The following is a 15,136-nucleotide window of genomic DNA, read 5'->3' on the forward strand; positions in this document are numbered from 1 at the left end:
TTGAAAGAAACGTAGGCATTTCTTAATAGTTGAGTGCCCTTAGGCTTCTGATTTACACCAACTTTGCCAGAAACAAAGGAGATTCTGCTTCATATATTATTTACTTCAGCCATTTAAATTAAATTGGCTTTGCTGTAACTCCTTAATCATGTTCGCTACAGAAAAGGAAGTTGTCTTGGTATTATTCTGAAACACACAGTTACAGAAGTGGATGACATGTCGTGTGCTCTTGGGCTACTTCATTCAGCTGAAATGTGCCAACAAAAAGTGGCAATTCAGGGGTTGCAGGAAGGGGAATGCAAAATAGAAATCATCACTAATACATTCCAAGTTTAGTTAAAGGTATTTTGGTTTCTAGAAAAGAATAAGATGGTATTACTGTGTTTGCAATTAAGTCTTTTAAATAAAGCATGTGTGCAGTGGAACACCAAAATTTGCATTAATGATTGGGAAACTCAGTGTAAATTATTGACCTTTGTGAATTAGAAAGTGAATAAACGCAGCCGAAATAAAGAAGGCTCATGTATCACAAACTATTTATTACTCAGAGATGAGTGTAGTCTGACCTTAATTATTTATGCTAATACATCATCATGTTCTAGTAAATGCACTGCAGTACGTTCTTAGAAAGAAAAACGTATTTTTTATTTGCAGTCCACATAATGAGAGCTTTCTGCAGTGTTGCGAGAGGTCACGATTTTTGTCTGTGCTCAAGAACCCATCCAGATTATTAACATTTGCAATGAGGCGGTTGTCTTGCAGAAAAGCCAAATATATATTTATTCCGCATTTAGAAAATAGAGAGGAAGCCACTAGATTTGAGATGATGGAGTACTTTGTGTTATACTTAAGACAGTTCGGATGCATTATGGTTGCTATTTGCTTGGTAAGGTAGAATATGTATGGCTTAGATTTTAATAGCAATTGCATCACTTTAAGCACAGTTTATGAGCCCTGTACTAGTTCATTATAAAACTAATTTATTACTTGCGATGATATTAATAACCCTAATAGAGTTAAAACTGTAAAACACAATTCAAAGCAGTCCTTTGGACAACAAGTGACTGAGGAAACTTTCAATTTTCAAATGCAAATTTTGAAATACTGTTCTAAAGAACACTTGAAATTTTTGACTAAAATTATAACTATTGCAAAGTCAAATCTACTTCTCAGAAGAAGAAATGCCATTAGATACAGTTGCTATACGCTTAGTGATTCATGGGGCTGGTTATACACATGCTTTGTGATGTATGAATTATTTAGTAAGAAAAATCACAATAATTTTGTTGTTACTCAAGAATTTATAGGTTGACAGAAACAATTATACAGACCCTGAAGCTGGTCTGGTGTAGTACAGTAATATCATTAACTATACACAGCCATTTTTGCTCAATCCAAGTGGTTGAGTTTGTGCTGCAGTTTTTCAGTAATTGTGCATCATATCTAGCGTTTAAACAATATTAATTTTATTATGCATGAAACGTGCCTGTATTCTTTAAGGTATGTTCATAATTTCAAGCAAGAGCTTTAAACATCAAATTTATGGCTTTGTTTTTTTTTGTTTTTTTTTTCAACTCAAAATGAATTTATGATGATGAGGAGTTTTAATAGATCTGTTTAAGGCTGGATTCTGCTCCCACTGAATTGAAAATAAGATAATTCATGTCCTGAGTTTTGGTTCGCAAACAGCCCTTTGCCTCTCAGTGGCATTGATTTGTGTCCGGAGGCTCTGAGCACTGAGTTTCTGCCTGTTTAAACCCCTGCAAAATGACTGAGGAGCAGTGGGAAGGCCTGGAAGGGAGGCAGCTTGTTTTTTGCAAGTTTTCAGAGCAGGTTTTAAGGGATCTTGATCTATGCTTGTAGTTATCAAGGTGGTACACTTGGGTGATACCCTCCTGGGAGATGCATTTTGAGAGAAGAAAGGTCAGAGGTGGTAAGTTTGGTAAACCAAGGACTAGCGTTTAGATTCTGCTTCCTGTGAGTCTGTTTTATATACTGTATATGAATTAGATGTAACATAGTACAGTATTGCAGTATACCAAAACATTTTTAATAGTTAAAATGTTTAATAACTTTTAGCATGTGTTGCTAACAAATGCCAACTATATAGTGTGTTACGTGGTAAATGCACATTGTTCCTGCATCATAAACTGGCAAATTCTGGTGGTACTGAGGTTAAAGTTTCCCAGAGATGCTCAGTAGGAGCCATAACGAAAATGTGGGACGTCCTGACTCTGCCTTATCCTCGGCTTCCTTCGTGTGCCTCATTTCCTTCTCCCCAATGATCTGAGCATAGGATAGTGGAAATTATTTTGTGTTCCTAATACTGTTGTTCATGCACTTCAGCTCCTCATACAGCCAAGTGCAGCTGGCATAATTTACCTGCTTTGATTTCCACTGAAGATTACAGTGTGTGTACTGTAAGGGTTGGTGTAAAAATAGCATGTAGGTAAAGAAGTGCTGCGTAGAGAAGACTGTGTGAGCTCTGAGCACTGCATTATTCATCTGCACTGGCCTGATTCGCTCTGAAGATTCAGCTCATGCATCCCTCCACTGATGGCAAGGAAAATGGGGAGAGGAAACCTGCTAGACACAGGTCCTCGAACAGGAATATTCACGAACTGGGGCAGGAGCATCAGTTCTGTCCTTCCTTCCCCTTCTTTCTATGGACTTTTGCTAGCAGGACTAGAAATTTCATCTGTGGTAGTGAAACTTTGCCTGTGGTAGTGAAAAGATGGAAAATGAGCGTGTTAGATAGCTTCCTTTGCAGTGGGAATTAGAGAGGGAAACAAGTAATAACTTATTTCCTTACTTTTTGAGGGCCTCGCAAATTGCCATGATAACCATGTTACAGGGAATCAGTGGGGTACAGCATTATTTCCATACCGCTTACTGATACTCCTCTGAGATCCTGCAGCGTGGCAAAGGTGGTAATTTTAGTATTTTTGTGTGTCAGCATTTTGCTTTTCCTTGAAAACAAAAATTTATTTCCTTTACGTGGCCATCTCCAGATCTCTATCCTTTCCAACGGCAATGGAAAGCAGCAGAGAGCAGCAGCAGACTGCTCTGAGACAATTGTTCCTGCACTTGTAGCACACAGCCAGCCTGGAAGTCTGTGGCACTGAAGAAGGATGTTTCCCCTGCACAAATAAAAATAGAATTTATAGAAGTCAAGGGCTTTGTGATCCTCCTGTAATTAAAGAACTGGTATATTGCTCCCTTGCAGAATTTGAATATTAAGTCATTGTAGATAGAAAATAACTTCCAGTGCATAATTATAAATAGGAAATTCATGCATATTTCTTGCTGACAGCACGTCAGCTGGATTTAGTGGAGAAAACTGGATTGCTTCATTATTTTATTCCTTTGGAATTCTTGCACTTCTTGTGTCAGAAAGTTTTAAAGAAGAGATTCTTTGGATGATTACTGAACTTTAAGAATATTTTATGAGATATTAAAAATACCTGTGTTTTGCTACCCATTTTCCCCCCAACACTGAGGGAAAATATAGATTTATTTAATTATACCAGAAATTCTGGAGGGTGATTAACTTAGTTACAAACAGTGCAGGTAGAATGGAAATCTCTTATGAAAGATGGGTTCTAAAGAAATATGTAGCAAAAACAAACCTGTATCCAGACACACATACTTGATGCACTTTACTTCATAAGATATAAAAAACTTAAAGTTTGATTACATCTGCATCAACACAAACCAGAATGGGGGATTAAGGTTATGATTAGCCCTGGAAAAGCTACATAATATTTATGCAAATTTGGCAAATTGGGTTGGTTTTCCCCATAGTCTTGTAAATGAAAAAGACATTTTAGAAAAATTGCAGTTCCATACAAATTCTATGATTTTGTATCCTATTCTTTAAAATTTAATAGAAAATGAATCTGATTGAAATGAACCTGATTGAAAGGTATACAGGGACCTCAGGTAAAAGGCTCATTTGAACAGAAGGAAGTCCATGTGGGCAGCACCAATTCCTCAGATATTTAGGAGCTGGGGCTCTATTAATTTATAGTGTAGGAACTAAATTATGAAGTTATTGAACAGAGATAAAATTTATCTCTGCTAATGGCCATTGAAAGATTGTGGTTTTTCTTTTTTCCCCCTCGAGCTCAAACAATGTCGAATTCTGATGTGAGGAAGCTTGAAGATGGTTCAGAATTAAATCAAATGCACATTCCATTTTTCCCCCTCAAAATTGATAATATAAGTCAAACAGTTCAGTTTGTCATACATGATAATGTGAGAGATTGTGATAAAATGCACAGATCCATAGCCTACAATTGAGATTAATGCTCTGAACTGAGCAGCGAAGTGTTGTGCTGCTGCACTGTGCCAAGCAGAGCGCCTTCTCACTAACTTCTGTCAAAAATAAGCTATTTTATATTATTTTTTATACCCATTCTTGGTGCTGCTGAGGAAGCCGGGCTTAAGCATTTATCAAGGACTTGCCTCCCTGGGGCTATGGTTTGTAGCAGTCTGTTTTGAAATGGCTGGTCTTCTGAAGAGCCATGTAAAAAAACCTTGGATGAATGCCTTTTACCTGGACATTGGTATGAGGTATTTACAGAATTAGAGTTCTGCTAATTTAGACCAAGAGCAATAGGAGCGATAAGCACGAGCCTCTTTGCAGGGCCCCATTTACTCTTTGACCTTGGGGTCTGTTTCATTTTAGGGCAAGGATGTAGCCCCAAAGTGGAAACAGGGCTGCGAAGAATGGCTTGAGGAGCCCATGTTTGGATTTTTATGTACTGAGGGGAAGAATCTCGGTCTAAATAATCCAAAGGCAAAAGCCTCGCGAGTTCCTATGGAAGCTCTGCCACCTGAGCAGCCCCCATTACTTTACATTCTGCAGGCCAGCAGCGCTGGACATTTCCCAAACTTCTTAATTAAGGCAGGAGCCCCGATATGTTTGCCGTGCTGCCTCAGGAAGAGTTTTCCCGTTGGAACCGAGGGCGAACACGGCCCCGTACCCCCCTCAGCGGGACCGCCACCACCCCCCTCCCGCAACATGGCGCCGCCTCCGCGCCCTCCTCCTCCCGCAACATGGCGCCGCCTCCGCTCCTTCCTCCTCCTCCTCCTCTTTATTTTTTATGATTATTCCGCCCCCCTTCTCTCCTCCCGGCGTCTCCGTTTTGGTTCCGGGGCAGCGGGGCGGCCCTGAGTCCTTCCTGCGGGCGGGGAGGGGCGGAGGCTGCCCGGCTCCAGCCCCGGCCCCGGCCCCGGCGGGCAGCCCCCCGCCGCCGGCCCGCCGCAGCATGTGAGCCCGGCGGGGCGGGGATGCTCTGGCTGCTCTGCGGCCCCTCCAGCGCCATGGAGAGCCAGGTGCTGGTCATCCGCATCAAGATCCCCGACGGCGGGGCCGTGGACTGGACCGTCCACTCGGCGCCTCAGCTGCTCTTCAGGGATGTGCTGGTGAGCGCCGCCAAAGGGAGGGGGACGCGGCGGCTCTTGGGGGGGGTCTGTGCTGGGGGGCTCTAACGGGGAAATAACCCTCTGGGTCTTAGGAAGGGTCTCATGGCAGTGGGTTTTAGGGGAGGTGATGCTGCCCCGAAGAGGGGCTCGCAGCCAAGAGGCCGTGCTGCAGAGCAGTGCGCAGTTAAAGGCCCCAGTCGTGTCCCACGGGAACCCTCCAAGGGTTTGGTCCTGCCCTACACACAGCGTCCCCCTGCTAGCACGACATGAGGTGATCGTGAGGTGTTGCTTGGGATCGACTGGGAAAGTTGTCATGTGGAAATCAGTGTCAGCTCGGGTGTGGGAGCTGTGTGCCCCGCACATGGTGCTGTGGGTTTGTTGCCTCTCTTGGCCCTGAGCTGCCCCACAGCCTCCCGAGGTCTCCCTTGTGCCCCGCAGAGTTGCAGAAGCTCCTCCATCCCCGCCCAGGTAATCCCTTTGCACCTGTTGCAGGTGTTGTGGGCATGGCTTTGGAAAAGCGTTTTTGCTTTTCAGTGCTCAGCCTTGTTGCTTCAGCACAAAAGCAGCTGGAGTTATGCACACCTTAAATGTGGGCTGTACAGTCTGTTTAGCAAGTGGGGCTGAAAAAGAAGAGCTATTTAAGCTTGAACTGCCTTGCAGTAGGAATCAGCTTATGATTTACTTGGTTTGGGGTAGCAGTGAGGTCTGGGGATCAGAGTCTGAAGCTGGAGGGGTGTTGAGGCAGCACAGCCGTAGCACGGTGGTCAGGTCCCATTGTACGTGTGAGGCTCTGCGGTGCTGTGGTGGTGCTTACGGCTGCTCCCTCAGGCAGCGGCTGTGGCCAGTGTGTGACTTTGTGACCTGAAGTTAAAATGAAACTGTGCTCAGTTGTGACACGACACTAAGAGCATATGTTTTGAAGCTGGATCTCAACGAAGCAGAAGTACAATAGCACAGTTGCTCAAGGAGCTTTATCTCCCCTAATTTTTAAGTTGGATTGGGGTGAAGGACTGAACCTGGGTCTAGTGAGGTACCCACAACCTTGCCCTGCTGCAAATTTGAGTACCTACCTCCAGCACACTCAAAGAGCCTGGCAGAGCCTTTGGCATCTGAACTGCTTCTAAGAGTCGTGATCGATGGACCACAAGGACTTCAAGGGGCACCTGAGGTCATCAGCACCTGCAGTAATCTCCAGTCACGTGGAAGTGATGCTTCCCGAGAGTGTGGCCACGCTAAGTGTGAAAGAAATGAATCAGGGAGCATGTGTCAGGCCAGTCTTCAGCTTGGCACATCTCTGGTCAGTGAGGACTCTACTGCAAATACTTTTGGAGAGATGGTTGTGTGAGGGATCTGACATACAATACGAACGACAAGTCGAAGTGAAGGGACTGTGATCTAACAGTGGTTGCACAGAGCATTCTCCTTGCTGCTAGATGGGCAGTTCCTGTGATCAGCAAGTTTAGGGTTAGTTACATGAATCATCCGTGCTCAAAAGCCAAGAACCGTAGGCAGGCTTGGCTAATGCAATGCTGGTCTTATTCTGTCTTATTCTGCATCACTGTTGAAGTCATGTGGAGAAATTGGAGGCTTCTGATTCTTCCCCTTCCACACAGATTTTGATGCTTATCTCAGTTTATTTGTAGCCAGCTAGCAGTCCTATTTCATATCCCACTCACTGGTGGAACAGAGTGAGTTGTTCCTGGGTTAAAACATCCCAACTGTTTGTCGAGGGAGAGTGAATGGATTTTTGCATCAGGTCACATCTGTGTCAGTGATGATGATTTTCGGTTTTCAGAGCTATATCCACAGTACCTCTGCCCTCACCAGCAGTGTACAGCAGGACACACCGTGGTGACACATCTTGGCCATGGTAGGAAGGAGTTCAGTAAGGTCTGAGTTGTCTCAAGGCCCTCGTTTGTTTAAGTGATTGTGTTTGAGGAGCTGCCCTCACAGCATGCGTGTGTATTTAATTTATATGCTGCCTTCAGAAATTAAATGAAATAAGGCTCAGTGCGCTGAAGCGTGGTAGATCTGGCACCACCTGTGGCTGGAGAGGGCGGGACTGAGGCTGGCCCAGAGTCTTTTGCTGTCCTGCCTTTCATTGTGATTTTCACTCACCTTGTAGGCAATTACAGAGGGTTTTATGTTCGAGTACCAATTAAAGATAGCACTGAGAATCAAAACATTCCCTACTAAGGAAAATTACTGAACAGTAATAATGTGGTCAGACCCCACCATTTCCCGTACTGCCCGGCTGTCTCCAAGCAGCAGGCACAGGAGCTCCAGGTACCCTTTTTCTCCCAGCTCATGGTTTTCCTGCGGAGCAATGGCTCATTGGGAAGTGAGCGTACCTGATAGCCAGATCCAAAAATCAGGTGTTTTCCCCCAGATCTGCAGCTGAGGGCTGGGGGAAGCTGTATAGGAAGGTTGTTTTTCCTTCTTTTAAGGCAAGTCCACCTTTTGTTTTGTATTGAGAAAACCCCATAGAATTACCTTTGAGAACACACAATTTTTTTTAAATGTGATTTTTATTAATTTAGCATCTTAGAAGTATCAACAGCCTTGCAAATACAAATTAATTCATATTTTTTTCAGCGAGGAAGCTGTGATATTATCACAAAGTACACTGTCCGTAGCCATGGGATAACCTGGGATAACCTCTTGGTAGCTGTAGGGTTGGAGTCCGAGAGTCTGATGCCCAGTGCAGTGCCTTATGCACTAAATGACACTTTTCTATTTATTTTATTTTATTTTATTTTATTTTTTTAAGTTTTCAGCTGCTCTAATTTTGCCCTGTGGAGGAGCCCTTACAGGTCACCACGCCGTGTAGTGGGGTTGCGCAGCCCTGGGAGCGGCGCTGCCGGCGTGTTTGGGTTGGGCATTTGCCTGATTACTTTCCTGAAGTGGGTGCTAAGAGCTGTTCTTCATAATGTCACTTCAAATATGTCCTGCGTGTAGCAGCTCTGCAGACCTGTAAGTTACCAGTAAACAGATTTATTTTAAAGGCGCTGCTAAATGAATTACAATGAGCTTGGTTTTTTCATCAGGCTGTCTGGACTCATTTGCCCGAGCTGTCACTGGAGCATTTAAGCACTCGGTGTTAATTCAGGATAACTCCGTGATGTCATACTGAGACAAGACCAATTTCAACTGATAAGAGAACGGGGCCCCCGCCTTCAATATTTACCCTGTTATTAAAAGCAGAGCTTTCACATTTTCTGCTCCCTCACCCAAGATAAGTGCTCCGCAGCTATTCTAGAGAGCGGATTTGACGGAATTCCTTTTTGGCTGCCTTTCCCTGCTACTGCTCGTTGCTGTTGGAGGCTTTTCAGACTGTCAGAAGCTATCACACGTGAGCCCACTTGAGAAATTGTTTACAAGTCACAATATTTTATTCCTCGTGATCTCTGTTGTGGTAGTAGAAAACCACCGCGCACAATCTGTTGAAATTTCGAGTAATCCTTTAAGCTCGGGTCACTGTGAGGTCTGCTGGAGGGCAGAGCCTGGAAGGCAGCTGATGAAAATCCTGCGGTAGGAACAGGGTGGAGGTGGCATTTCCCTCCCTCCCACCCCCTGCGAGGCTGCCTTGGGTGCCGTGGTTTGACAGAGGTACTGAAAGTCTTCCAGAGCAAAGTTTTTGTGCTTGTTGGTAGGGTTGTCTCTTTAACTACTTAGTGTAAGGCAGAATTATGGTGAACAGCTCTTAAATTGATGTACTTGGTTGCTACAATTTTTTTAAAGAAGTCTCAATGCATAGAAAAAATTATTTTGAATAAAAAAATATTGTAGAGGAATTTCCCATCACTGCTACAGTGCTGGTGCAGCTCTGAGAGCCTTGGGGCTGTCCTAGCAGACATTTGGGGCCTCCAGAAGTGTTTCTTGCTGTGGCATATTTACACTCCTCTCAACTACAATTTGTAAACATCCCAAAATCGGGTTTATTTTCTGATACCAACTTTTAAATCCGTGTAATGGAAATGTCTGTGTGCCCGCACACGAATGTTTTACAAGTAGCTTAAACCTAATGCAATTAAAGTGTGTTTGCTGAGGAATTTTCAACGTTTAACTAAATAGATTTAGAAATAATTAGTTAACAGCACAGTCTTCTGGTTAGGCAAGACTTTAATTTCTTGTTAGGGACAGAGGGTACAGCATGTCTGGCTTTTGACAGAGTATCTACAGAGCTGTCGAACCGTGCAGAACTATTTAAATGGAAGAATTTTGATTAATACGGCATTGCTTTGGGTCTTTTTATGGTTGCGTAGGTTTACAATGTATATCATTGGGGAAGCTGCACTGCACATCTTTTGTCTTTTTGTATACAATTAATAGTTTAAATTACTGTTCATTTATTTTAACATCTGAAATGGGAAAGTTTTTAGGAATATTATTTGCTTCAGTTAGCCCTGTGGAAATCTTTGTCGCTTTCGCTGCCTTCTCATTATATTAATTGTGTCTCTTTAACATTGCACAGAATGTTTAATTTCCTGTTTTCAGATGAAAAAATAGAGAAAACAGAAGTGACAGGACAATGATTCCTAAAGCTTTGATACGGGGGAGTGCTTAGCGCCCCAAGATGCTCACAGTGTACGTACCACAATAAATATTTTTGTTCATTAATTTCTAATCACTTTGTGACACTGTCAGCGGAGAGGCTGCCTGACATGAGAAATCAGGCAGCAGGAAGGAGAAAACCATGCTGTGCATTTCTGCCGTGCCCCGACATGACATATTGCAGCCTCGCCGAGGCTGACAGCAGCACATACGCCGGGAGGCCGGGATGCCTTAAATCTGAGCACATTTCACTGGGTTTTCAGGGAGTGCTGTGTGTAAAGTCTTTAAGGAAAAAAAAAACAGCACACCAAACTCTGCTCACCTCGGTTTAGTTGTACGGAAAAGGCTTGCATTTGACCCAAAGCAGCATTTTTGTGTGTAGTGTTCAGCGTGCAGCTTGCATCTTCCCTGGGATAACACCGAGGCTGAGGGCTGCCCGATGGGTTAGCACATTAACTGCTTCAGCTCTTTTAACTTTAATTCCTCCAGAGCTGCCAACTTATTCGAATCCAGCACTGAGGAAGTTTAAATTCTGGTTAAAAGTGCCAAGAGGCCCTGCAGACCTCCTGGTCTGTATGGTGGGCATGGATTTAGGGTGCATGGGTCTGCGAGGCAGCAGCAGGCAGCTCGGTGCGGCTGCTGGGTCCTGCTGCTTTCCTGGGCAGTTGTGGAGTGAAAGCAGCAAAAATCTCTTCGGGCTGTTTCAGTTCACGTGGGTGGCCCCAAAGCCACACAGAGCTGTGGTTGTTACCCTGCTGTTGGCGAGCCGTGGGCAGGACGGGCTGGAGGCGCGCAGCGAGGCTGCCTCGCAGTGCTGGGAAGGACCAAAATCCAGGAATCAAGGCAATGGGAGCAGAGAGACTGAGGCAGAAAACCTGCTTTCTCACTTAAAAAGCCATTCATAAACCTCTGCTTTTATGACTTATCTCCATGAGTTAGCTGGACGCTGTTCCATAACCCACGGACAAAATCGATCCTTTGCACCGCAGCAACAGACAGCACTGACTGCTCTGCGATTATGATTGAGCTGTTTAAAAAGGAGAAAAGGTATTCCTGGAGGTGATGTGCAAAGGAAAGAGAAGAGCGTGGTGATTCGTATTGATTTGTGTTGTATGCTAAAAAGTTGGTGATTTTGGGGGCAGTGGTGAGGAGCAGGACTTTGTCTTCTCCCTGCAGCCGGGGAACAATTAAGATGAATTACTCTACATCATCTCGGGCATCTCGCCTTTGAGGTGTAGCTCATTCTTCTTTACATTTCAGGACGTCATCGGTCAGGTTTTGCCGGATGCAACGACAACAGCGTTTGAGTGTAAGTATGACTGGTATAAACCGTCTCTTTTGAGATGTTATAAGGTTGTCATTTTTTACATAAATAATGTTTACGTTCATTATGTTACGGTTAAATATTTATGCCTTAATGCAAGTTTAATGATGATACTCGACTAAGTAATATTTTATTATTTAATCACAACTTGAGTGAGCATATTTCTACAATATAGCTTTAATTACCAGCATGACCTTCCCGTGCTCTTACTCCTCACTGCAATTATATTGCTTGAATTAAATGAGAAGTATAAAGTACCTGTAGGTCTGAGTTTAAAATTTTAATTCTCTGTTGGAAGAAATCAAAAGAGTGTTGGCTTTTACAAAACACTGGCACACAACATATGGATTTTGTACAAAATATGGCAGCATGGCCAAGGTGTCCCAAACCCTTCTGGGTTTGCAGCACTCCATAGAAGAAGCGAATGCTTCCCTTTGCCAGAACATTTGTCTGGTGGTTGTCAGAAAGGCTGCTAAATACACCGTCACCCTGTTGCCTTCCTCCTGTGCAGGAGGAGGTGTGGACAGATGCTCAGCCTCAGCTCCTGGAGCTGCAGGACAGTGCTACCTGGTTAGGCTTGGGCATTTGAGTTTTGGCTGAGAAGCTGGGAAGTGCAGCTTGTGTATGGGATCTGAGCAAGCTGTAGGCTGGGGCTGTCCCTGCTGGCACTTCCACCATGTGAAGGCGGTTGTATCGTGCTTTTGCTAGGTTAGGAAGGCTCTCAGTGGCTGTGTTGGTGTGGATTTAGACCTCTGCTGACGTACCTGCTGACTATTTCAGCTCCGTTCTCTAAATCCCATTTGTTTTTATCTTTGAAGGGATTCCCTGGGGGATTGTCCTATGTGAAGAGCAGTAAGGTGCAAAGGGGAGTCAAACCGCGTATTAGGGGATAAGATACTGTGCTAAGAGGTTTCTTCCAAGTGGAGAGGACTCCTGCTGTTCCCCTTCAATATTTTTTTTCTGTGTATCTCCATGTTTTCCTTTGATGGAGATGAAATAACGAGGAGCTGGAGGGGATTAGGAGTGCTGCACGAGCCAGGTAGCGATGCTGAAGGTGAGAGAGCAGACAGGACAGCAAAGGGCCTTGCACTCTGATTAGCATTTCCCTTCTTTAGAGCCGTACAGACAATTCTGAGTGCAAATAATCAAAGGAAATATTGGTTTGTGAGCCTTCAAGTACTACCTAGCGCTTTCCATTTTTCTTTTCACACTTGTGTTTTGCTCTCCTAAAATGCCAGAACCCTAAGAACGGGCACTGTAAATGTTATTTCTCTCTAGCCTGGACATTTCTCCTGCCCTGCTTTTGAAAACAAGACTTTCTACAGAGACCTGGATGAAACCAGGCTCCAGACCTTGCTTTTTTTTTTTTATGATTTGTTAATTTTTTGTTGATGCTGTTGTTAAACATACCTCCCACATCACCCATTAGCTTTGTTTGAACTTCACGCACCAGTAGCGGTCCCTGCAATCAGGGCAGTAGCCCATATTAATGGTACCATGTGTAGAACTTTCCTGGAAATACTTATTTCATTGTGTCTTCTAACATCTGCTTCTGTGCTTTCAGTTCATGTCTCTAGTCTGTCATTTACATCTGCACAAAACCATTTCCCCTGCCATTTAACTGGCATCTAAAATATGTTATGTATATTGATGCCTGATTTTTCTGGTTCCTTTATCCATATCAAACGCCTGGATTTTTCCAGCTGAAGCTTCCTCCTCACCTGCTTCATTGCTTCTTCGGATGTGGATAATTGCCATCCAGTGTAGTCTCCTCTGCTGTTTGCTCAGTTATTGTTATCTACAGTGCATCATCCATTGCGGCTTCTACCTGGGGCTGCACTTCTCCTGCTATTGGACCTTTATGTGGATTTCACCATCGTAGCGCACATTGCTACAAATAAAATCTCTAACAACATATGGCCTGTTATGATCCTTTTATCCAAACTCTGCCATTTTGTATATTTGTGACACACTGCAGATTTTGCGAAGATTGCTTCATAATATTTGTTTACCATCTGCTGCACTCTATTTGGTATCTTGCTAGGATTTCTTCCTCCATTTTAAGTGACATTAGCAAAATCCAGCCAGTACGTAGGATTTTTTGGTTCTACTTTTGCTTCCCTAATGTGCTGGAAAATCGTATTGCTGTGCTCTAGGCAAGTAGAGAAGCCTGGAAATCTTTCTGAACCCATGCATTATATCTGGCTAGTTTTGGGGCTGTGCCCGCTTAAATGTCATGGTAGGATGGCAAAGGATCTCTGCACAGAAAAGAGAAATATATATTTTTTTCTGTTTTTTCTTTTTATAAACATTGCCTAGCTATTTTAGATTTGGCTTTTTTAATACCAGGTTACAGTTTCTTTTCATCAACGCATTTTTAAATTTAATTTATTCTCTTTGCACCACTGTCAGGAATTTTAAACTTCTGAGAACCCTGCAGTTAATTTCTTATCATTTGAAATGAATGTGTGATTTAGAAATGTTTTGCAAGTTTTGGCCCTAGAAGTTTTCCAGTTCTTTTTTCTCTTTTATTTTTTATTTTTTGGTGGTCCCAGCTCAGTCTGTTCCCTCAAATCGAGCCTGTCTAATGGCTTTTATCTCTGCCTATTTGTCTCTCCCTGTCATATGTTTTTCCTCTTCTGCTTTTCACTCTGATCCCTTCGCACTGATGCATGGCTTTTGTTGTGTGCACTCCTCCTAGGGCAGCTCCTTCCACCTTGTTGTGCTACCACAGCACGGCTGTGACTTGGGTTTTCGCCAGAGAGCAGCTCTGCAACTCCTCCTTTCTGCTGGAAACATTTCCAGGCGAGGAAGCACTCGTTTTCAACTCGCTAACTCTTCTTGATCTTTTCGTCATTCATGACTCGCTGCGGGCTGGTAACCCCAGCAAGTGGTTTCAGCAATCTGGCAATTGATCAGTTAAACTTCCAGGAGGTAAGGCTCTGGTAGGACGTGGCCATGCTGGCTGGTTCCTCTTCCAGCCTTCGTGCTTCCAGTGATCCACAGCTCTCTTTGGGAACATTTTTTGTTCCTTTTTTCCCCTTGTATTCATCTCTTGATGTTTCTTCTCTTCTGCATTGCTCTTCTTATACCCCCAGAATTATCTGCTGGGATTTCAGAGCCATAATGACCAAACTCCTCGTCTCAGGTAGTCTTAATTTGTTGATTACATCTGCTCCCAGATCCTTGGGCAAGAGTCAGTTTGCATCCAGGAGAGTGCTGGCACTTCTCGGGTGCTGATGTACCGCACGAGGGCTGGGGATGCAAAGAGCACATGCATCAGAGCCTGCCTGCAGGGACGAGGGCAGAGAGACTTCACCAGCCCCTGCTCACATCCTGAGGTGGTCAGGAGCAAATCTGCTCCAGTTCTGAAGCCGTATGAATGAGTTCACTCCATGCCTCACCTTTTGGTACTTTACATGTGTTTGAAATCTGATGCAGATGCTGCTCCTTGGTTTCTTCATGCACGTTGGCTCAGGCAGGATGATTCTCACAAGTATCCGAGGAAGATATTTAGCTATGGGTCCTTATGGGTCCTATAATTACCAAAATTATCATTTTGTGGTGGAGTTGGAGGGGAGGGGTGCGTGTGGTCGGTCTGATGACTCATGTAGCTCTCTGAATGGTGAGCGTGTATCAGCCTTTTTTTGAGGACTGGGGGAGAAGAGGACGGGGCCAGATGCTGCTCCCACCTGGGTGCAGGATCTCTGGAGTGCAGGGTTGCACCAGCTGGTGCTGGTGGGGGGATTCAGCCCCCGGTACATCTGCACCTGCTGAATCCTGCTGTATGTCTTCGGGAAGTCTATTCCTTCTCTAGATGTTGGTATT

The 15,136-nt window shown here is 44.1% G+C and overlaps 1 protein-coding gene across 3 annotated transcripts in view; it reads left to right on the forward strand.

The window, feature by feature from the left end:
- Positions 1–5,154: 5,154 nt before the first annotated feature.
- MAP2K5 (mitogen-activated protein kinase kinase 5) overlaps positions 5,155–15,136 on the forward strand; it is a 125,872-nt gene continuing 115,890 nt past the window's right edge. Inside the window, exons 1-2 of one of the 3 annotated variants that reach the window (XM_027465711.3) lie at positions 5,155–5,430; positions 11,245–11,293. In XM_027465711.3, coding sequence (XP_027321512.1) covers positions 5,296–5,430; positions 11,245–11,293 — 184 coding nt within the window. In that variant the 5' untranslated portion in view covers positions 5,155–5,295. The remainder of the gene's footprint in view (positions 5,431–11,244; positions 11,294–15,136) is intronic. The other 2 variants (XM_027465713.3, XM_027465712.3) reach the window with 2 other exon arrangements.

Source organism: Anas platyrhynchos, chromosome 11, assembly GCF_047663525.1.
Source record: "Anas platyrhynchos isolate ZD024472 breed Pekin duck chromosome 11, IASCAAS_PekinDuck_T2T, whole genome shotgun sequence".
NCBI lineage: Eukaryota > Metazoa > Chordata > Aves > Anseriformes > Anatidae > Anas > Anas platyrhynchos.